This window comes from Aegilops tauschii, chromosome 4 (genome assembly GCF_002575655.3).
Source record: "Aegilops tauschii subsp. strangulata cultivar AL8/78 chromosome 4, Aet v6.0, whole genome shotgun sequence".
Taxonomy (NCBI): domain Eukaryota; kingdom Viridiplantae; phylum Streptophyta; class Magnoliopsida; order Poales; family Poaceae; genus Aegilops; species Aegilops tauschii.
In genome coordinates, this window is record NC_053038.3 from 198,448,871 (window position 1) to 198,473,762 (window position 24,892).

Below are 24,892 nucleotides of genomic sequence, written 5' to 3' on the forward strand. Positions count from 1 at the left end.
GAGAGCAACTTATTGGAAGTAATACATTTTGATGTATGCAGTCCAATGAGTGCTGAGGCATGCAGTGGATATCGTTATGTTCTTACTTCACAGATGATTTGAGTAGATGTTGAGTGTATTTACTTGATGAAACACAAGTCTGAATTATTGAAAGGTTCAAGTAATTTCAGAGTGAAGTTGAAGATCGTCGTGACAAGAGGATAAAATGTCTGTGATATGATCATAGAGATGAGTATCTGAGTTACGAGTTTGGCACACAATTAAGACATTGTGGAAAGTGTTTCACAATTAATACCGCCTGGAACAACACAGTGTGATGGTGTGTCCGAACATCATAACTGCACCCTATTGGATATGGTGCATGCCATGATGTCTCTTATCGAATTACCACTATAGTTTATGGGTTAGGCATTAGAGATAACCGCATTCACTTTAAAAGGGGCACCACGCAATTCCGTTGAGACGACACCGTTTAGACAAACCTAAGTTGTCGTTTCTTAAAAGTTTGGGGCTGCGATGCTTATGTGAAAAAGTTTCAGGCTGATAAGCTAGAACCCAAAGCGGATAAATGCATCTTCATAGAATACCCAAAACAGTTGGGTATACCTCCTATTTCAGATCTGGAAGCAAAAGTAATTGCTTCTAGAAACGGGTCCTTTCTCGAGGAAAAGTTTCTCTCGAAAGAATTGAGTGGGAGGATGGTGGAGACTTGATAAGGTTATTGAACCATAACTTCAACTAGTGTGTAGCAAGGCACAGGAAGTTGTTCCTGTGGCACCTACACCAATTGAAGTGGAAGCTTATGATAGTGATCATGAAACTTCGGATCAAGTCACTACCAAACCTCGTAGGACGACGAGGATGCGTACTACTTCGGAGTAATGCGTGATCCTGTCTTGGAAGTCATGTTGCTAGACAACAATGAACCTACGAGCTATGGAGAAGCGATGGTGGGCCCATATTCCGACAAATGGTTAGAAGCCACGAAATCCGAGATAGGATCCATGTATCAGAACAAAGCATGGACTTTGGTGAACTTGCCCGATGATCGGCAAGCCATTGAGATAAATGGATCTTTAAGAAGAAGACGGACGTGGACGGTAAGGTTACCGTCTATGAAGCTCGACTTGTGGCAAAGAGTGTTTTCACAAGTTCAAGGAGTTGACTACGATGAGATTTTCTCATCCGTAGCGATGCTTAAGTCCGTCGGATTCATGTAGCATTAGCTGCATTTATGAAATCTAGCAGATGGATGTCAAAACAAGTTTCCTTACCAGTTTTCGTAAGGAAAGGTTGTATGTGATACAATCAGAAAGGTTTTGTCGATCCTAAGGATGCTAAAAGGTATGCTAGCTCCAGCGATCCTTCCATGGACTAGAGCAAGCATCTCGGAGTCAGAATATACGCTTTGATGGAGTGATCAAAGTTTTTGGGTTTATACAAAGTTTGTTAGAAACTTGTATTTACAATAAAGTGAGTGGGAGCGCTACAACATTTCTGATAAGTATATGTGAATGACATATTGTTGATCCGAAATGATGTAAAATTTATGGAAAGCATAAAGGGTTGTTTGAAAGGAGTTTTTAAAAGGAAGACCTGGATAAAGCTGCTTACATATTGGGCATCAAGATCTATAGAGATAGATCAAGACGCCTGATGATACTTTCAAAGAACGCACACCTTGACATGATTTTGAAAGAGTTCAAAATAGGACAGCAAAGAAGGAGTTCTTGGTTGTGTTACAAGGTGTGAGCATTGAGTAAGACTCAAGACCTGACCACAGCAGAAGAGAGAGAAAGGACGAAGGTCGTCCCCTATGCTTTAGACGTAGGCTCTACAGTATGCTATGCTGTGTACCGCACATGAAGTGTGCCTTGCCATGAGTTGGTCAAGGGGTACAATAGTGATCCGGGAATGGATCACATGACAGCGGTCGAACTTATCCTTAGTATCTAGTGGACTAAGGAATTTTCTCGATTATGGAGGTGAAAAGGAGTTCGTCGTAAAGGGTTACGTCGATGCGAACTTTGACACTAATCCGGATGACTCTGAGTAGTGAACCGGATTCGTATAGTAGAGCAGTTATTTGAAACGGCTGCAAGTAGCGTGTGGTAGCATCCACAAGATGACATAGATATTCGTAAAGCACACACGGATCTGAAAGGTTCAGACCCGTTGACTAATAACCTCTCTCACAAGCATAACATGATCAAACCAGAACTCATTGAGTGTTAATCACATAGTGATGTGAACTAGATTGTTGACTCTAGTAAACTCTTTGGATGTTGGTCACATGGTGATGTGACCTGTGAGTGTTAATCACATGGTGATGTGAACTAGATTATTGACTCTAGTGCAAGTGGGAGACTGTTGGAAATATGCCCTAGAGGCAATAATAAATTGGTTATTATTATATTTCCTTGTTCATGATAATCGTTTATTATCCATGCTAGAATTGTATTGATAGGAAACTCAGATACATGTGTGGATACATAGACAACACCATGTCCCTAGTAAGCCTCTAGTTGACTAGCTCGTTGATCAATAGATGGTTACGGTTTCCTGACCATGGACATTGGATGTCGGTGATAACAGGATCACATCATTAGGAGAATGATGTGATGGACAAGACCCAATCCTAAGCCTAGCACAAGATCGTGTAGTTCGTTTGCTAAGAGCTTTTCTAATGTCAAGTATCATTTCCTTAGACCATGAGATTGTGCAACTCCCGGATACCGTAGGAATGCTTTGGGTGTACCAAACGTCACAACGTAACTGGGTGGCTATAAAGGTGCACTACAGGTATCTCCGAAAGTGTCTGTTGGGTTGGCACGAATCGAGACTGGGATTTGTCACTCCGTGTAAACGGAGAGGTATCTCTGGGCCCACTCGGTAGGACATCATCATAATGTGCACAATGTGACCAAGGAGTTGATCACGGGATGATGTGTTACGGAATGAGTAAAGAGACTTGCCGGTAACGAGATTGAACAAAGTATCGGGATACCGACGATCGAATCTCGGGCAAGTAACATACCGATTGACAAAGGGAATTGTATACGGGATTGATTGAATCCTCAACATCGTGGTTCATCCGATGAGATCATCGAGGAGCATGTGGGAGCCAACATGGGTATCCAGATCCCGCTGTTGGTTATTGACCGGAGAGTCGTCTCGGTCATGTCTGCGTGTCTCCCGAACCCGTAGGGTCTACACACTTAAGGTTCGGTGACGCTAGGGTTGTAGAGATATTAGTATGCGGTAACCCGAAAGTTGTTCGGAGTCCCGGATGAGATCCCGGACATCACGAGGAGTTCCGGAATGGTCCGGAGGTAAAGATTTATATATGGGAAGTCTTATTTTGGTCGCCGGAAAAGTTTCGCGCATTATCGGTATTGTACCGGGAGTGCCAAAAGGGGTCCGGGGGTCCACCAGTCCCGGGGGGCCACATGGGCTGTAGGGGTGTGCGCCTTGGCCTATATGGGCCAAGGGAACCAGCCCCAAGAGGCCCATGCGCCAAGAGATAAGATAAAGGGAGAGTCCTAAAGGGGGAAGGCACCTCCGAGGTGCCTTGGGGAGGATGGACTCCTCCCTGGCCGCACCCTTCCTTGGAGGAAGGGCCAAGGCTGCGCCCCCTCTCCCTTGGCCCTATATATAGTGGGGGGGAGGGAGGGCAGCAAAACCCCAAGCCCTGGTGCCTCCCTCTCCCTCCCGTGACACATCTCCCTCCTCCCCGCTTGTGCTTGGCGAAGCCCTGCCGGGATCCCGCTACTTCCACCACCACGCCGTCGTGCTGCTGGATCTCCATCAACCTCTCCTCCCCCCCTTGCTGGATCAAGAAGGAGGAGACATCGCTGCTCCGTACGTGTGTTGAACGCGGAGGTGCCGTCCGTTCGACACTAGGATCATCGGTGATTTGGATCACGACGAGTACGACTCCATCAACCCCGTTCTCTTGAACGCTTCCGCTCGCGATCTACAAGGGTATGTAGATGCACTCCTCTCTCTCGTTGCTAGATGACTCCATAGATTGATCTTGGTGATGCGTAGAAAATTTTGAATTTCTGCTACGTTCCCCAACAGAGCTCACTGATGAGGTCTTGGAAGCAATACACATGAGAAAGATACCAGAAGGATGGAACCACACAAATATTGTGCTAATACCAAAGGTAGATAGTCCACAAGTAATCACATAGTTCAGGCGTATAAGTCTTTGCAATGTGATATATAAAATTATTTCCAAAATGTCCCTAAGATTATATCCCCCACACAAAGTGCTTTTGTGCCAGGGAGACTTATAACATATAATGTGCTAATTGCATATGAATGCTTCCATGCAATAAAGAAAAAAAACCCATGGCTCTAATGGGTACTGTGCAGTCAAATTGGACATGATGAAGGCGTATGATCGTGTGGAGTGGGGCTTTTTGAGGAAAATGATGCTAAAACTTGGATTTGATCCAGGTTGGATAGAGATGATCATGGAATGTGTCTCTTCAGTAAGTTATAAGATAAGGTTTAATGGTACATAAACTGAAGATATATTACCCACTAGAGGTTTGAGACAAGGAGACCCCTTGTCCCTTTATTTATTTCTGTTATGCTCAGAAGTATTATCAAGCATGTTGGCGCATGAGGAAGAGGTGGATGGACTGGAAGGTATTAGAGTGTGTCGTAATGCACCATCCATCTCTTATCTTCTTTTTGCAGATGATTCTCTCATACTTATGAAGGCAAATATGCAGAATGCTAATGCTTTGAAGAGGGTTTTAGATGTATATTGTGCAAGCTCGGGACAACTTGTAAGCACGGCAAAATCAAGTGTTTTTTCAGACCCAACACAAGTGTAGCCGTGAGGGAATAGGTGTGCAGAAACCTCGACATATTAACAGAAGCTCTCTCTGACAAATACCTTGGTCTTCCTACAACTGTAGGTGTGGATAGAAGTGATTGTTTTCAGCATCGTACAATCATGAAATCAAGGAGGGTTTACCGACGACAGAGTTAATGGCAGTGGCTAACTGGTATATATGGTGGCAAAGGAGACAGATAGTGAAGGAGAAGCATATTCCAGCACCAGACCGAACAACAGTTTCAATCCGAGTCCTTGCTACAATTTTTTTTCGCTCTCTTGCCGCAAATCAACCAATGAGAAAACGTGATCACATGTGGCAGCAACCGAGAAGGGGAGTGGTGAAGATCAATGTGGATGCTTCCTTTTGCTGTGAAAATATGACTGGAGGTATGGGAGCTATAGCGCGGGATGAGCGTGGAGATTTTACTGCTGCTGGCTGGTTTATACCGCATGTGGCATCCGCAGAGTCAGCGAAGATGATGGCCATTCGCAATGGGTTTTTATCTTGCTTCAAGGATTGGTTGCACTACCTTACAAATTGAATCCGATTGTTCTAATGCGGTTCAAGCTTTTAACCTAGAAGATTACTCGGGGCAGGACTCAGCTATTGTGATAGAAGGAAAAGAATTGGGACTGGACTTTGCTCAGTACGAGATCATTACATGTCTACGTGAAGCAAATGAAGTAGCTGATGTTATAGCCAAATGCTCTCTTTCTAGTAGACTTTCAGAGGTTTGTGAGTGCTCAATCCCGGACTTTATTTCTCATCTTATTGTAAACAATCTCGCTATTATTTGAGAAATCTATCCCTAATAATAAAGCACGGATTGACTCCGTGGGTTCACCGTCACAATACGCTTCTTCCCGTGAATTTACGCTTTCAGTTTTTTCCACCTATATTATTTTCTACATCCGAGGTGGTACTATTCATGTAACCGCGTCCGTCCGTCCGTCAATACCAATTTTTCGTACGTGGTAGTATAGTCCTGTGTTTTGACGCTAGATGAGTTGTACTTTCACCCGGTCCCTCAATAAAACTCCAATCCAATTCCAACACGTTGCCGATTTGGTCTGTACTACTCCAAGCCTGTTCCCGGTCAACTCAATATAAAAATTGAAGCCCGATTGGAACTATCAACAACCTATGCCACGCGGTTATACGTTGCGGCCGTCGTGCTCGTGCGGGAGGATGGAGGACGCCTCGCTGGGGCGCGTGGTCGGCTGAGGGGTGGCGTCCTTGCCGGCGACAGAGATGGCTTCTGCCGCGACGGAGGATGAGAAGGCGGCCGCCGTGCTCGTGCCGGAGGATGGAGGACGCCTAGCCAAGGCGCGTGCTTGGGTGAGGGTTGGCGCCCTTTTCAGCGGCGGAGATGGCGGAGGACGCGGCGGCGGAGATGGCTACGACGCATCCAACCGCCTCCACCAGCCGCCGGGAACCATGGCATGCAATGCCCGGCCACCGCGCTCCTATAGACTGCCACATCACATCCTTACCACAACTACAACCCCGCCACTGCCTGCATCGGGCATCGACGTCGTTTTGCCGTGAGGCCAAAGCAGCACCACCGCCCTCCGGCTCCTGCTGGCGACCGCGGCCTTCGGCCTCTAGCTGCAACAACACTGCATCCCCGCGCGATGGCCTTGCTGTCTCATCTCCTCTCTCCAATGTCTGGTTCTGATGCTAGCGTGATGTGTGTGTTGATGGATCTGATGCAGACCAACGTGAATGAACTGATTAGTTTGACTTTTGTGCATCCGTACCTGAAAATTCAGGTAAGTGCAATGATTGATAATAGCTAAGGAACATGCTTTCTGAATTGCATCCTGATGGTTTTCAACAAACCAGGTCACCAAGCTAGCTATTGTACTGCAGCTCTATTTCAGGTCAGTTAGTAATCAGGATTCAGGATATCCATCAATGTATCAGCCCGGAATGTGGGACAGACGGGGTTGCAACCGGGAGTCTGGCGTCTGCACGCCATTGCGCCTGCAAGACACCGAGATGGACCCGCTGTGGACTGCATCCGCAGTGACGCACTGGCCAGGCCGACATTGGGCAGCGACCGAGTCTGCAGAGTTTACCAATTAGATGGTTGTGGCAAGAACCGGATCATGTATGTTAGGCCATTACTTTACTTGATGGAGATCGAAGTACTCATGGTTATATTTGTGGTTACAATTTGTTAGAAGTAATACTGATTTGCAGCCATTCTCTTTATTATTATATAAATCATGTATTTACTCATCGACAATATGGTCGATCATTTTTTGAATTTGATGTAGTCATCAATTTGATCTGAATGGTAGCTTACTCTCACCTTTTTTTTCACTGCCGACATTCTTTAAATTACATGTCTTTCCTCTGAATCTGATTTACATGAACAGAGCAAGATAAGCAGACCTACTTAAGTTCATGTTCTTTGATTGCAGATGGAGGAGACCATGTTCGTCAGCTCGCGGGCTCATGGTCATCCATGGTTGGCCTTGGTTCCTCGTTAACCATCACTGTTTGGTGTCCGGTAAGCCATCACGTCTTCGAGGCTATACAAAAGCGCCTCTTTTTTAGATGTTTAGAAATTGAGAATTCAAAACATGATCGACCATCGTCTAGAAGCCCCCAAACTAGATCAAGGTCGCCAAATTTGAACTGAAAACGTGATGATAAATAAACAAGGCGTTTGTCGGTCCCTTCTTCGGCAGAGGAGCAGTACGAGGAAGACATGCATGAACAAAGTGACTGATCTAAATGATTAAATCTTTACATCATATGTAATTTATTCTGTTTTTCTTCTCACTCTTTTGTTATTTTTTATATATAACCTTCATGTCTGAAGAGAACTAACCATGTACTTCATTTTGTTTGTGTATTATTGTGCTACAGACGTATGCTATTTTTATTCTTCCGTTGCAACGCACAGGCATTTTTTGCTAGTAAAGTTTTATACGTAAAAAAACGTAAAGATAAAGATATGATACTTCCATTTACGACGAGCCTTAGTCCCCCACGCAAAAAAACAAGTCATTTTAGTTCTGGACAAAATTATTTATACACGCTCATTAGATTTCCCAAGATAACGAACGCAGTATCTTTTTGACTGGAAATAATGAACGCAGTATCGCGGTCCACAGAAATACTTTCCCTTTCTCTTTCTTTCTTGATTGATCCTCTTCCGCCTCCGTACCTCGTGTCGGTCCTCGCGAGTTCGCCGTGGAACACCCCATGGGCTCCGGCGAGGACACCCCCGAAGGAACCGGTGGAGGAGTCGGCGGGATAGTCCGGGGTGCGCTGCTGAAGGCGCTCGTCGTCTTCGGCGGCGTTATTCTCATCCGGCGGCTGCGCCGCTCCACCACCCGGTGGGACCACGCCCGCGCCGTCGCCGACGCCCTCTCCGGTGAAAAGGTGAGCCCCCCCCCCCCCCCCCCCCCCCCCCCCCCCCCCCCCGCCGCTAGAATTGTAGCCTCCGTTTAGAGTGGCTGCCCCTCTGCCCCTGAGAATTCGTCTAAAATTTTGCAATTTTGAGCTAAGGAAAATAACAATTATGTGCTTTGATACGTTTCTTGGTTTATATTGCCATGATTGGTTCTATGTGCAGTTCTCGAGGGAGCAGGCGAGGCAGGATCCTGGAAACTATTTCAACCTTAGGTGAAAATTATGCTTCCCATAAGCATTCCGTTTGCACATTAGTTGTTGGGATGTTCGTTTGGTTTGGGTTCTTGTCTTCCGACGATGCTATTTGCCAATCGAAAGATGCGACTTTCTTTTGGGTAGTTGTGGAAGCGGCTTGAGGTGTTCCTGGGTTGTTACTTGTTGGCTGTTACTACTTTGTTATGAATTTGCTAAACTTGTGCTTTCCTAATAATGGGGATATGCATAACCAGTTTTCATTCCTATTGTATTGGTACAATTCACGTTGATTATATGAATACATGTGTGTTGAGCATTGTTGTAGATTTTTGATTCATCACCTTATGGTGGTGGTTGCCTTAGTTTTATTTTTTCTTGGGTAGTGCCAAAATGATTGGGGAATCCAGCAATGTTGCCGGGTTCTGGCTGCTGTCCACAACTCCACATAAATGTTGTGTAAAATTACATTACGACGATAAATTTCTAACATAACTTGAAGTGGCAGCTGTAGAGCATTGTCATAGCATCATGTCTTTCTTGGCCGAGAGCAAGAGTCGAATAACACCCCTAGGCTGCAATACTAATGATAAAATGTGTTCTGTTCTGATCTTAACGAACCACAACGTTAGCAAAACCCTAGAGAAAATAGTTCTGTTGTACTCATGCAAACAACATATTTATTGACTCATCTTAATAGAGTAGCAAGTTAAAAGCTGGTCTCCTATAAGTCTTGAAAAACAGTTTTCTCAAAAGTGATTCTCAATCTATGTGTGGTCCAAATAACCACTGTTAAACCATAAGAGGATATCAGGGTACTTCTTTTCTTATGGTACCTTGTTTACTCAAAGTTCTACCAGATGCATTGGATGGAAATATAGTTTTCTAAACGTGATACCAAAATACGTTTTGAAAATAAAAATAAATTAGTATCCCATTAAATGTCACGTGGTTGAGTTAATGTAACTATTCTGCACTTACTTCCTTTGGCATAAGTTTAAATACTTACTATGCTAATCTACCTTCTGTCACCTAAACATCTTGTGTATAACTTGGCCTTCCATTCTTCTAGAATGCTCACTTGCCCTGCAACTGAGATGGTGGATGGTTCTGGAGTGCTCTACTTTGAGCAAGTATGCCAATTGCTCTTGTAATAAATCCTTCAAATTTGTAGCCTCTTCCAGGATTTTTTTTTTGCGGGTCTCTTCCAGGAACTTCAGTGTCATACTTCCTTTTGCAGGCATTTTGGAGAGCTCCAGAAAAACCTTTCCGACAAGTATGGTAACTTCTAAACTGATCTAAAGATCTTCTTTGGTCATGGTCTAAAAAAGTCCCATCTAAAGAAAACCTAAACAGTCTCACTCTTTCAAATCAAAGATTGTACTTCATGTGCAAACATATATGGTACCTGGCCATCAATTCTTGAAGTGTTCCTGTACCAACTTAAATTCCTCATATCAAATACATGTTAAATAAGCTTAGGCTATCATCTGCAACCATACGTGTATAAACATATTCTATTTACCATCTAAAAAGCATGGACACGGGGACGGAAAGTCGGGGATACGCATACGGGGATACGGGATACGGCATTTTCCAAAAACAGCCATTCGGGGATACGGTGAGCGTATGTAAAATAAAATAAAAATATGTCATGTAATATAGAGTTAATACAGAAAATAAAGGAGAAAAAGATTAGAATAGAGATACTGCCCCATTCGGTGTCTCTTTTATCAAGTGCTTGATTGATCCTTGTCCCACCATGTCATTGCAAGTTGCATCTTGCAAAACACCAGGACCAGACTGCCCTTCACTCTCACCCACGGACGATTGGCTACCGGCTGTGCTACTCCCAGATGCCATGCTCTACAAGCATTCAAGAGCAGGATGATATTAAGCTAGCAAAAAGAAGCACTGAAGCAGACAAGCAGTACTACACTAGTAGTCTAGTACACTACTACTACAATCTACAGGCATTCAAAGAGCAGCAGCTAGCAAGCAGCAAGCACAACATCCAGCAGCTGAATGGAAGATCAAATCTGAATAAAACAGGTCAAGAAGTGGAGGAGAGGCTGTTAGTTCAGGGATTGGGGAGGGTTACCTGCCGTCAGGAGAAGAGGCTGCTGCCTCCTGGTGTGGGGGTAGTGGTGGCCGGTCGGATCCAAGCTTCGCCGGCGGCGGCGGCGGCGGCTTCGTTCCAGGAGGTGGCGGCTTCGATCCAGAAGAGACTGGGACCTGGGACTGGGAGTTCCTCGTTGTTGCATGTGTGGAGAGCTGCGTGCGATTCCTGCAAAAATAGGGTTTTGTTTTGGGCCATGGCTGTTTTTGGGCTGTTTTTGGGCCGGGCCGTATCCCGTCCGTGTCCCGCCGTGTCCCTGGGCTTTTTTTTTTCTTTTTTTTAATCAAAAATCAGGGGATACTGGGGGATACGCGTATCCAGCCGTATCCCGCCGTGTCGCCATATCCCGCCGTGTCGACACGACCAATCGGCAATTCCTGCCGTGTCCGTGCTTTTTAGTGTACCATATCATGTCAGTTCATCATTATCCTCTTCTTTTGTATTCTGTGATATCTGATCAAGGGAAATATTTTTCATGTTCCACTCTTTCGATGAGCATCCAAAGCACACCCATAAAATATTTGTCCATTTCATGTTTCTGCTAATACACATCTTTATGGCAACATAAGGTTTTTGTGCGTACTTTGCTCTTGGTATACCTGTCTATTTTGTTTCGCGTTGTAGATGTTACTTGTCAGTTTGTAGGTAGTGCAGAAAATTTTGCATACTCTGCCACCTGAATACTTTTATAACTGATATTTTTAATTCATTTGACATAATATGATGCAACGCAAACTGAATAATACATTTTGAAAACAGAACAAGGGTGTTATTGTCAGACAGTAGAACTTCATATACCCATTTGTAGCGTGTTATTTGGATGATTTAACAATGAAGTTTGACTACAGTTCTTTAGTCTGTTGTTCTTGCATATATGTAAGTAACAATTGCAAGTTGCTGGTGCTTGCAGAGATTCTACATGGTAAAGCCATGTCCAAAGGAGATGAAATGCGACGTTGAGGTAAGCTGGATACTTATTTACCGTTAATAAACATGTCTTAGACCTTTTATTGTGTGTGTGTCTATATATATAACTAGCAAAAAAGCCCGTGCGTTGCAACGGGTAAAAATAGAAAAATGCGAGCACCTTTACCTGCGAAAACCACTATCGATGATTAATTTTCCACTGTATAAATAGAGTGGAACAAAAGTTATTGAGGAATTAGTCTAGAAGGTATGTAATTTTATTCGATCTTCGGAAATATGATGCAGCAAAAGCTAAGAATGATGTGGCTCGCCACCAAAAGAAAGAAAGAATGATGTGGCTGATAAATCACATCTTGTAGAATATACATGACCACGACCATTCATGTGGATATAAACATTAAGGGGCAGCAAAAGTACTTGGCTTTTTTCGCGGGTTTAATGGGAGTTTTATTCCATAGTAACATGGTTATAACTCAGAGGTAAGATTTTCTCTATAGATGGAGGTCCTTGATCAAACCACACCGTCGTGCTAAGCAATCTGCAACCTCTATTCTGATCTCTATGAATTTTATGAGGAATAATCTCCGTAGGCGGAGCAATCCAAGCTATTACCAGAAAGAATGGACAACGCCATCGCTGAATCCGATTGCACAATGATAGGCATGTCAGAATATTTTATATGTAGCCCCATGCAAATTATTATCGCATGTATCTCTGCTTCGAGAGATTCGTTGCAATGGAATAACTATCGATATACAGCGAATATCACTGAGTCATCCTGCTTCCGAAACACCATTCCGGCCGTTGCTGGGATGTCAGCTTCCACGAACACACCATCGACTGAGAGAGCGACCATGTTTGCCAGCAGTGCTGCAGCAGAACTACTACTTTGTAGAATAATACAGTATTATACCCCTTTGTATAACAAATGCAAAGAAGCCGTTTAAATTTATGTATGTATGTTGATTGAATCCTAATGACATGGTGCCCATAGCTGACATATCTTTTGTAGTCTAATAGTGAAAATCCTAGGCATCAATTTTGAAGTAATGATATGTTAATCAAAATCAAACTATTAACACTCGGCATAACACAATAAAGTTTGTGTTGTAAAAAAGATCTCTGTTGCATATATAATATCTGTATATATACAAATGTAAGACAACTAATTTGAGACAAGGGGAGTAGTATATAAGAATACTGAGGCTAACACTAACGTGTCAAACGCTGCTGTTGAACATGATACTCTTCAGTCAGGAAAAATAACAATTCAAGGTGTATGATGGTCTCTCTCTTCTCTTCCTTTAATTCCGCCACAAATGCCCTATTCTCTCCCATGTCTCATGAATCCCATCATATAATTAGCCAACATATAATCTGATGGTCTCTCTCTTCTGTTCCCTTTAATTCCGCCACAAATGCCTCACAAACTCTGTTTAATTTAGCCAACATATAATCTGATAGTTTCTCTCCCTCTGTCCCATTAAATCCAACATGTATGTCTCATGGATCTCGGTTCTTAGCTCACGCCAGACAACACACTACAAACATATATAAATTGATGTGAATAAGTTTAAGGGAGCAAGGTGGGACTAATGTACTTTAGCTTAGACTGGACAGGAGGTTATAAGCTCGATCCCTTTTTTGGCGCTTCTTTTTTGTGAGTTCTAGCAGAGCCTATTCTTGTTGCTGACAGCCAAATGGAGAAGACCTAGCAACACGCCTAGGCAGCAAGGCCCAGTTGAGAAACGACGTAGCTTGTAAGAAGTACGTACGAAGAAACGAACCTTTTCTACAGACTTGTACGTGTAGCTAAGTAGGATTCAGACTCATGTATATATATGAAGCAAAGTTGAATTAGGATTCTTATTATGGCTACGTGCGTGTTCAGCTAGCCCACAACCTCCACGCCTGGCTTTAGTCTATTGGTAGGGAATAACTTTATTTAATGCAGATCAGCTAGTAGATTCATCTGGCTAGCGTGGTCGGAGTTCCATCTTAGGTTGAGCTAGTCACGAGTTCGAATTCTTTCATCGCCTTGCCTTTTTTTAGGTTTTCCTCAGATGTCCGCCTGTGTGGCCCATGGGAGCACGACGGGCGAAACCAAAAAGCTAACGACGGACTTTTTCTCAAATCTTGGAGGAGGCAGGGGAATAGTACCACCTCGTAGGAACCGGCCAAAGAGACCACGTACGGAAGAAGTGAAAAAAAAAGGATGACGGTGAACCCGACGGAAGCAATGCGTGCTTTATTAGTATATATATATATATATATATATATATATATATATATATATATATATATATATATATATATTTCCTATGACCGGGTGTAGTTACTCCCACTTTTGTTCCGTATGTTCTAGGTAGTATCTATCATACTGGAGTATATATAAGCGTAGTATGTAGTATATAAGAATGTTTAGGTAGTATATATACTACTTTTTTGGCAGTATGTACCATATTGTGAGCATACTCCTTTTTACGTACATATATGTACGTATTTTACAAATATAATAAAACCTATGGCCCACTTGCATTTTTTTTTTCTTCATATAACTCACTTTGGAGTATCTTAGATATAGTATATGAACATAATAAAAATGATAAAGTAGTATGTATACCATCACATGGTAGTATATGAGACATGGGTGTAACTACACCTGATAGTAGGATGTATTAAGGCGGATTTTTTGCCTCTCGGTTGCTATGCTAATGCTACCCCCTGGTGGCTATACCACCCCGTGCTATCCCGGTTGCTATGCATGCCTTGTGATCTGTGTGCACACTATCCTATAGTCTTCCGTATATCGGGATTCAGTTAAATGTTAATGATGCATGCTATTGATCGCACTAATACGATTGCCAGCAGAGCATGTGTCAGACCAGGGGTATCAAAATGTCAGATCATGAATAGTAAACCTTCTAATTCAATCCCATATGTATGAAAATGCTATAGCTTCCTAACTTTCTATAATACTAAAGATGCTGGTTGGTGAGTAAGATGAAGATTCCCTAAAAAATGCCCCATGAACTCAAAAAAGATTCCACAAAATGGATGCGTGTATACATACTATCAACATCTAATTCTGTTACCACTCATGACTAGTCTAACTTTAAGTGTAGTGTGCAGTACAAAGGTGTCAGGTGGTAATGAACTAGTCTTAATGCAATTGGATAAATGAAAGACTAATTGATGACAAACCTAAAAGATGCTACATGGATCTCAAAGCCAGATTAGACAAAAGCGGGAGGCCTGGTGGCAAAGACATAATAATCATACTACGGTAGCATTATCTTAAGCGTGAGCGCAAAATGCTTATTCTACACCCCTAGTAGCACTTCATACAAAATCTAGTAATACAGTGTACAAAATGTAGTAATTCCAAAATAATTTTTCACTATCCAAGTCTGCAATTTACTACATTCTTCCAAAAGTTACTATATTTTGCATACTATGTTACTATAGTTTACGCACTTTTTACTAGGGGTCTACGTAGAATAAGTTATTCTACATGCACATTTACTTTAGCATTACACACACACACACACACACACACACGCATGCATGCACGCACGCACGCAAAGAAGTTAACCAGCGAACCATTGAATTTTAGCTACAATTCGAATGCTTTGAGTACCGCTGGATTCGAATCGAACGATGGAGCACGTCCTGATCCAGCAGCTCCTGTTTTTCGGGCGATTGCCGCACCTCTCGCGATCCCCGCCTGGGCTGCCTCTTTCGCTTGGGTTGCCTTCTTTTTTAATCTCAGTAAAAAAAGTGCGAAGTAGAGAGTCGAACCTGAGACCTGGTGGCTCAAGTACTATTAGAAGTCCACCCAGCAATCACCTAGGAAGGCTCTTTGTTGTGATTATATACATGTTAGATAATTTTTATACCTTCATGTTGAGGTAAGCTACGTATTGCAGATCTGATCGCAATGTTCTTCTGCTGTCATTTCTTTTGTATATTTTTTTACCTAGAAAAATACTAGAGGTATATTACCAAAATACACTAGAGGTGTGAGTTGACTTAAACATCAAAGATTAGATCCTACAACCAGCTAGAACACCGTGGTAACTTCTGTGTAAATAGCATGGTGACCTGATAACTTACATATATAAAACACTGCAGTAACTTTTGAACAGTGGAAAAAATGTTGTTTAAAAACATACCCACAGTAACTTGGTAATATACGAACCGTAGACCTGATAACTTACGTACAAATACAGTGGTAACTTCGACTCATGAAAAAGGTTGGTGAAACTTACCCCTGTAATGATGTAGGGTGGAACCCTAGTTCATGATCTTTTCACACTTGGAGGGGGAAAAGGGAGCAAATCAAGAGAGGAACACAAGAAGAACACTCAATAGACAAAGATCCAATCACACATATGCTAAATCCACATACACATATAGGGATACAAGGGTCCAAATCCAAAACAAGAGGGTAATAGGGGTACTAGTTCATCCCAATCCTTGAAGGAGAGAGGTCTTGAATCCAACAGGATCTTCCCTAAGAAGGGGTCTTGAATCCACTTGGGGGATCTTCTCGCATGGGGCCTTGATCTCCATGGGAGAGGTAAGTGGATGAGCAAAACTCAATCTCAAATGAGCTAAACCTTTGCTAACCCTAGCTAGGAGGAGGAGAGGGTCTATATATAGTGTTCCACGAGATGAGAGGGGGAAAGAGGGGATACATGGGCCTCTGGCCCGGTTAGGCACTCGCGGGTGCCGAACGTCCGGGGCTGGGGCCGGATGTCCGGCCAAGAGTTGGCCAAACTTCTGTTGCTCTTGGGTCAAAATTACCGCGGTGTTTTGTACGTAGTTATCAGCTTTTGTCTTCGAGTGCATGCATATGTAGGGAAAAGGTTGGGGGAACCATTTTTTATAGCCCTGGTAGTTTCAGTGTAAACAACATGATAGCTTACGCAGTGCAATCGTGATAACTTATGTAGCCCAAGCGTGGTACCTTTGGACTCGAAAAAAAAGTTGTCGGACCATACCAAAATGGGATATAGTTTTTGGGTACGTTTGGTTTACCACCAACACCAGCCTTACCAAAAAAATCGGCTCGCCCATGGGATTTGGCCACCGTTTGGACTGGCACCAAAAAATTGGCTCGCGCAGCCGGCCCGTGATGCCCGCGTGTTATTCTCGCCAATTCGTGGGCGCAGCGAGGGCGTGGAAAACGCTCGCCAAATAATTGGCATCCTGCTCTTGCCCACTCTTTACGTGGGTCTCGTTTTGTTTTTGCTTTTACACGGTGGTCTCTTCCGGTGCTTTTACGGAGGTCTCGCCAAATAATACGGCGGATTAATCACGTGGGCAGCTGCGTGATGACCGAACAGTTTTTCTTAGGGCAACCGAACAGCTGTTTGGATGGATTTTTTCATTGACGGGTAGTTTGGATGGATCAGTCCAGTGTAAGCTCCAGCCTAACATACGTTTTACTACTGGACTTCCTTGGATCAGAAGAAAAAACTTTTACTATTGGACAAATGTCCCCAAAACCACTACTAATACTCTTCTCTTGCATGTTTATCTTTTGGCATATTATATTTAATTATTTTTTATATTACAAAAAACTTATTTTTAATGTCTCTTTCTTTGTTGGCTCAAGGTACATCCAAATTACAATCAGATCAAGCACTAATCAATCCAAGTTACTTGTATAAAACATTTGGCAACTCTGCTAGTGGCAAACCAGATGAAGTCTTAGTGATTTACCAAAATTTGGGCAAGTACATTGGCTACAATCCAAACAATGATAACTTACCAAAATTTTGGTCATGGCCTCACTTCGGTCATGCCAATTTTTTGGCTGGGCTAGTTGGGGCACAAACCAAACACACCCTCAAAGATCTCGCCATGATAGATTTAATAGTGAAAGCAGATTTTGAATCGGACCGACGGTTTGAACTATAAAACATTTTGAATTTTTAGAATTGGAGAGAATATAGGATGACATCATCAGTTGTCTTTTTTGCACGCATGCATATATTAGTAACAAGAAAAGGGGAAGGTGCACATGGGTTGGAGAGGAACATATCGGAACAATCGTTGGTTATTGGAGTCTATACACACACACACACACATATGAAAAATACATCCTACAACTGGTGGTAGTTACATCCACGTCTCATATTATCATGTGGTAGTATATATACTACTTTATCATTTTAAGTATCTTCATATATTATGTCTAAGATTTTCCTAATCGAGCTATATGAAAAATTTGCATGTGAGTCCATAGTTTTTTTTGCATATTTAAAAAATACCTTCTACATACAACATACAAAACTCACGTGAGTGCACTACCACCGGTTGTAGGAAAAAAAATGAGGAAAATTTGGGTTGTTGCTGCAGGAATCGGTTTATGAAAATTTGGGTTGCTAACATATGACTTAATATATTTGATTATGTAGAGTTGCAAAATATACATTGAACATAAGTAGAATAATTGAATGGAAAATATTTTTTCATGCATGGTTGAATGTTGTGGTGGGTCTTTCTCTATGCATGATTGCATGTTGAGGTGGGCCTCATTCCATTCATGGTGAGGTGGCATGCTTGCATGTTGAGGTAAATAAATTAGTGGGGATCACTCTCTTATGTATATAGGATGCCTAAATACAAGTTACACGAAAAGATATCATCGAAGCCCTTAGTTTATGCAGTATACAATTTTTACGTACAAAAATGCAAATGTTTATGTATTTCACAAATATAGTAAAAACAATGGGCTCGCTTGCAATTTTCCATGTAGCTCACTTTGGAGCATCTTATTCTTAGATATAGTATATGAACATAGTAAAAATGATAAATAGTATATATACTACTACATGGTAATATATGAGACGTGGGTGTAACTACACCCGGTTGTAGGATGTAACATACACATGGTAAAATCGTGTCTATCAATGCTGTCTAATCGTGGGCTCTGCCCGCTGTGTGAGCCGCTCGACTAATCCTGCCCCACCTTAAGATAACTAAGTGCCCTGGTAATCTAGTTACGCCCCCGTACAACTCCTCGCCCCGTTGCTGCTCGTAATATAATTAATCATTTCGGTAATCTAGTTGCTACCTGCTGCCCAACTCCTTGCCCCGCTTCTGCTTGTAATATAATTAGTCTGCCTTCTGCCCAACTCCTTGCCTCGCTGCTGCTCGTAATATAATTAATGATTCTGGTAATCTAGTTACTGGCTGCCGCAAAACTCCTAGCCCTGCTCATTGGTGATCGTAATATAATCAATCGTTCTGGTAATCACCGGCTGCGCACAACTTCGCCCTACCAAATTTGCCAACCCGTTTTTCTTTTTTATGAATGGTGGTAAAATAGTTTAAAACATAGTAGTACTGTGATTTGATACAAGCCAACAATACTTGCTTTTGGCCATTTAATAACTGTAATTTGAATCTTGGATGACATTTGCCCAACAAATTTGAATGTTTGGTTTCAATAAAAGCAGTACAATGGCAATTGAAGTACTTTAATTCAACCATGCTTTGTTGAGATAACGTTTTGAATTATCCCCATTGGACAGTTGAGTTCTTATGCAATTAGAGATGTTGAAGAGTATAAGAATTTCTGTGACCGACAAAAAGATCAGAGGCCGCAGCCAGAAGAAGTAATTGCGGTATGTCTTGTTTCCGATGAAACCATACTTTTCAGGACACCCACTTATGGGACATCCCCTTTACTTTAATTTCTGATGTGGAATTTTAATTCATCTTGCCCATGAATCCATGTCATGGTGGGTTCTAATGTAGTGACATAGTGGATGAACTAGCTTGGTGTTTGTAAGTCAAAATATTTTATAATCTGCAATACTCATTGGCACTCTTGAGACTACTTTACCCTCTATTTATTTTATTTGACATATAGATTTGTTTCCCAAGATGGGAATTGGGACTGCTAGATTCTCTTCCAATTTGTGTTCATCAACCTAGTTTGTAGTGTCATTATGTCATATTAGCGTTCTTTGTTGTTGAGCTTAGACAAACTATTTCATTGGATTGCGAATTTGTCAGCAACATGGGAAACGGGGTCGCCCATGCCTACTGGAGATGGGCCTAGCTTTATGTTCTAATACTTAAAGAAAGAGAGAAAACCATACCCGGGGCCTCCCAAGCATGAAGACACTGGCAATCACAGGGAATCTATAGAGTTGGTCGGGATCCTCCCGATCAACTACCCTCCCCCGAGCAACCGATCCTCGCCTACGGATCGTTTAAGGGGCCCACAAGTTGGCAAAAGATCAAGCACACATGCTTGGTCACTTCTCTCCGGGCTTTCCGTGAGACCCGAGGCCGACAAGCACATTAATAGCTATGCCTGCATGTCTATGTAACCTACGGTTCATAAGTTATGTTGATTCTGAACAGTAAGTCGGTTTGCTCCTAACCGAGGTGATATGGCCTGCCGCTTATCGGGAGCGCAGGTCGTTTTTTTGTACTATCAACATGCTGGATGTAGCGTGTCTCTTCGGCTGTCTCCCGCTGGCAAGTTGGACCTGGCGAGCTGTGTACGGTTGGAGAGGTTTGACTTGTCAACATGACCTACTCCCACTGCTCTATCCTCTAACGGACCCGCGTGGGCTGCACAGGCTAGGTCGCCCAAGATCGATTGTGGCTTGGTTTGTAACAGGCTACTGTGGTGCCCCCCAGGCCCTATCTTGACACTTGGCGCGCCAGGTAGGAGGACCAAGGCCGTGCAAAAAGTTCGCAACCTGGAAGAATATCATCTAGTAGAAAGTAGTTGGGTAAAGAAAACTAGCTCTCTAAGAGAGTCCTGTACTCAAAGATTTCTGGAGTGTGTTACACCATCTCGGTGGCCTCAACTTGGGTAAAAAAGCCGTATCCTGCCTCAAAGATTTCTGGAGTGTTTTTGGCGATTCCCACGATCCCTGATGTCCATCCTTGACACTTGGCGCGCCAGGTAGGGGGCAAAGGTTCCAGATCATCTTCATCGACCAAGATTTCTGGAGTGTGTTACACCATCTCGGTGGCCTGAACTTGGGTAAAAAAGCCGTATCCTGCCTCAAGGATTTCTGGAGTGTTTTTTAGCCTCTGGCCGAACGAAAAAAGGTGATTCCCACGATCCCTGATGTCCATCCTTGACACTTGGCGCGCCAGGTAGGGGGCAAAGGTTCCAGATCATCTTCATCGACCATGTCCTCATCTGCACGGAGACTGAAGTGTTCCGACGTGAATGATGGAGCCTCCCTGGGCGGTGACGTGCCGTCTAGCGGCCAACCCTCTTTGGGCGTCCAATGGTCGTCGCACTCGCATCGCTGGCGAATTTCGGAGGAAAGGTTGGAGTCCTTCAGTAACAGTTTCTCCAATATTGGTCTGAAGGTTGTATCTGAAGTATAGCTTGCTGCCACTTCCTGTGACCGTCACAGGAATGATTTGAGAAATTGCCATTAATGAACAATATTTCCTTGATAAAGCACCAGCTACTCTGTTAAGGGCGCCTTTCTTGTATTGTATTCTGAAACCAAATTCTAGCAACTTCATCATGAGCTTATGGTTTGCTTAGCACATATAGCTCGTACCTCTGCTTGCAGTGTTGTTATGTCCGATCTGACAGACTGTGTTTCCTTCTGGTTCTCAAAGACCTCGGATCGCATGGCCAGGAGATCTTTTAGTTCCCCGTCATCATTTCCCATCTTGCTCCTCCTCATCTGGATCTGGCCTTCAGGAGAGAGAATTTCACATCGGAACTAGTCCAGCAACTGGATCTCCCACACCAGATCTCGTTGTCGAACTGCGCTGCCGCCAAAGTGGTGTACTAAAGCAGCACAAGGTCGTGGAGGAACAACTTACAAAATATACAACGCAAGTGTTGATGGAACTACTTCTATGTGCTGCGCTAGATATCGTTCTAGAGGCGGAAACAGGCTAATGTGGCAGCAGGAGTTCAATCCAAAATTCCTAGAGCACAAGATCTACTCTAAGATCCTTATATTCACTCCTTGATCCACCCAATAGTGTAGCGATTTGGATGATCATGAGTTTCAAGCTTTAAATGGTTCACCAAATTCTGTGAGATAAGATTCTCGCAGCTGCAACTATCAGTTACTAATCTGCATACCTTGCCATTCATAGTGCATTTGCTCTCAAATATTTCCTTCCGTTTTGTGTCGTCAGGTTGTGGTGTGGAACATAGGAGACGCTGAATCACACATACCACCCCTTCACCTTCTTCTTGATAAAACTCTTATCCCTCTACATCTTCAAATTTGTATTCCTCCTCATCGTCTTCACCATCATGGATAGCTGTGTTAACAAATTTCCTTAGTGGGCAACCGCTGGATATGTATCCCTCTTCACCACATTTATAGTCTAGTTTGCTTCGGGATGGGTTGTTTTGCCTTTGGTGGAGCGGTCTTTTCTTCCACTCTATTAGTGTGACTCCTAGACGAGCCTTCGGTACGAGGATATGTAGCCTTAGTTGTCTTTCTTGTCCTCATAAACCTCTTGGCCTTTAAGGCTAGAGCTTGTGCTTGACAATGGATCAGATTTTCTGCATCATCAATCGATCTTGAATAGCTCAGTGAGACCATTGATATACCTTGCAACTTGTTGATCTTTAGTTTCGGCAAGGTTGCACCTCACTTGTAGCCTTAAAAACTCCTCCATGTAATCTGAAACAGTCCTATTTGTTTGGGCGCAATTTTGAAACTGAATAAACATGATCTTCTCATAATTAGCAATCTCCCATTCAAAAGACTCTTCATTCGCCTCCAAGTTCTCACACGAGGTTCTCCTCTCAGCTGTGTTCTTCTTGAAGGCGATGCCAGCATGCACTGGCTCCTCCTTTCAACTTGTAGGCGACCAAAGAAACTTTACGATCTTCCGGAATCTCCATGACCTCAAAGAAAGTCTCCACTTCATATAACCAATCAAGGCACCCTTCAATATCAACATTTCCATTAAAAGTTGGGATCTCAGCTTTCACCTTGTCTTTATCCCTTGCATATGTAGGGTTGGGTACTCTCTGATATGCATAGAGATTAGGTTCAAGGGCATCATCATATTCTTCACCTTCAAAGGCTTCAACATAAATTGGCCTTCTTGAAGCACACTGAACTGCACATTTTTGTGGTAGTCAGTAATCTTGCTCCAAGATTACCTCCTCTTCTTCCCTGTGAACATCTTCATCCTTGATGAATTTTCTTCATTGGCAGCATTCATCTCTTCTCCAATTGCTTCATTGCTTGCTGCAGCTCCACTATCAAAGAGAACAACAAGAACTAGCCACCTGAAGCAGCACAAGGTTGTGGAGGAGCAACTACACCTTGCTGCTACAATGTGTACAACACAAGTGTTGAAGGAACCATTTCGATGTGCTGTGCTAGATATTGCTCTAGAGGCGGAGATAGGGTCGATATGGCAGCAAGAGTTAAATCCAAAATTCCTGGAGCACAAGATCTAGTCCAAGATCTTAGATAACAACGCCAAGTTCTACTATAGGTAGTGGGGTACATAGTCTGCCTACAAACTAGAGGTGAGGACCTCTATTTATAGGGCTTTGGGAAGCCTTCACATCTATATTGAAACGTATATGAAGTATGTGTTCATTGTCACATGGCCGGAATAAAAGGGGAATAATTCTCAATGCCCAGCTCAGTCACAACCCGGCTGTTATATAGGTTAAGAATATGAAAGTAAACAGTAACTTGTCTTAAATGATCTCCGCCGTCAAGCGAGGTTTAACCCGAGCAGCTAGCCATCCGATTCCACGAAGCGTTTTCGGAAGCGATACAGTTAACTGAAGAAACATGACAGTTTGCCAGGCTCATGTTCTGACAATGTGGTCACACATCCCAGCTTGTTTTTTTACGGTGTTTTTTCTGACGGTGATCCCAGCTTGTGGCATATACAACTGTCCTTGCACTCAAGTATTTCGTGTTCAGGATATCGCAGAGCATTTGACCACCATACACTTATCACGATGTGAACGCGGAAAACGCTGCTTATATGAAGGATCAACCCCACTGGGAGGTTTTCCCAACAGTTGGGTGAGCTACTTATTCTCCATTCTGAATCTACATGCCTATTCTTCTTCCTGACCAAGAATAATTTGAAATTGCCCTTTTTATTTCAATATCAATTCACACCTAGGGATTATCCTCTTATGCAATGATTAGCTATGTTGATTCCATCTGAAGATTAATCTTTTGACAGGGTGGTGCAGCATATTGTACATCTGATCTGTCCATTCACAAGAATGGTGAAACACACATTTGGGACAAGGGTTTTGACGACAATGGAAGCCAGGTAGGCTTCCTACGTTTTGACTTGCTATGCCTGTGAAAAAAGAAAAGAATATTATTTTGATGCATTGCCCACTTATGCTCAGGTTTGGGGAACCAAGGCTGGCCCTTACGAGTTTAAGCCTGCTCCCAAGTCCAATTATGATGACATGTTCTCACCTTTAAATTTCTCTGCCCCCTTGTCACTAGAGAAGATGGAAAGTTCATATGCAATTGATGACCAGTAGATGAGCATTGTTAATACATTTTGTTGTTAGAGAACACCATAAGAATAGCATGTTACATTTTGACAGTATCTCTGATCATCAACAAATGGTAATTCTGTGGGTGAACACTTCCAATGCCTGACAACATAGTGAGATGTAACAATTGTCGTATTGCAGCTAACATGAGTTATGTAGGCAGATGGAGCATTAATTCTAATGTTCGTTAGATGGAGATGCTTGTTAGATAGTGTCTACAATTTCTGTAATTAATATCTTTTACAGCTCGTTTGGCTCCCTGATTTCATTTCATTTCTGTCTCTACCAACATTTCATTTGGCTGAATCCAGATTCCAAATCCAAATTTCATGTTTGGCTGGTGCTAGGATTTTGAGGTGAAATCCTTACCAGCACCAAAATGAGCAAGAATATAGCATTGAACCTCAACTATTCATACTTACAGCAATGTTCGCTGAACCATGCCCGGTACACATTAATTAAAACAAAAGGATAACTTTAACATGAGACTTTGTAAAAAGTTCAATCTTTGCAATACAACAAAAGTTCACAGCAACATCAAATGATCAAAATTCAGCCAAGGTTACATAAAAGTTGAATCTTTGCGTTACTAGCACCACCAAGGATGATTTCCATTGCTTGATTTTCTTGAGTATCTTTGTATGTAACTTAAGGTATCTACCATTGAGTAGACTAGACTGATTGAAATCCCATAACTGTACATGTTAAGGAAAACAAAGCTGTACATAATCATGGAATCAAGCGGTTAGTTGATATTATGGCAACAGAAAAACGGTTAATTGATATTTTTCTTTTGTGCTGTAAGAGCTACAAGAACTGTCCGTGGAGCATATGCAAACTATT

At 42.7% G+C, this 24,892-nt stretch overlaps 1 protein-coding gene across 3 annotated transcripts; it reads left to right on the forward strand.

Annotated features, from left to right (window-relative positions):
* Window positions 1-7,672: 7,672 nt before the first annotated feature.
* Window positions 7,673-24,245, forward strand: LOC109784387 (chromophore lyase CRL, chloroplastic). 3 transcript variants are annotated; one of them, XM_045227804.2, is made up of 9 exons: window positions 7,673-8,255; window positions 8,449-8,498; window positions 9,550-9,610; window positions 9,718-9,753; window positions 11,507-11,557; window positions 19,071-19,163; window positions 23,448-23,552; window positions 23,719-23,811; window positions 23,894-24,245. In XM_045227804.2, the coding sequence occupies exons 1-9, from the start codon at window positions 8,076-8,078 to the stop codon at window positions 24,032-24,034; spliced, it is 810 nt and encodes a 269-aa protein (XP_045083739.1). In that variant the 5' UTR covers window positions 7,673-8,075; the 3' UTR covers window positions 24,035-24,245. The 3 variants fall into 3 exon arrangements, with proteins under 3 accessions (XP_045083739.1, XP_045083740.1, XP_045083741.1); XM_045227805.2 differs by lacking the exon at window positions 19,071-19,163 and having other exon boundaries at window positions 7,934-8,255; XM_045227806.2 differs by lacking the exons at window positions 8,449-8,498; window positions 9,550-9,610; window positions 9,718-9,753 and having other exon boundaries at window positions 7,960-8,255.
* The last annotated feature ends 647 nt before the right edge of the window (window positions 24,246-24,892 follow it).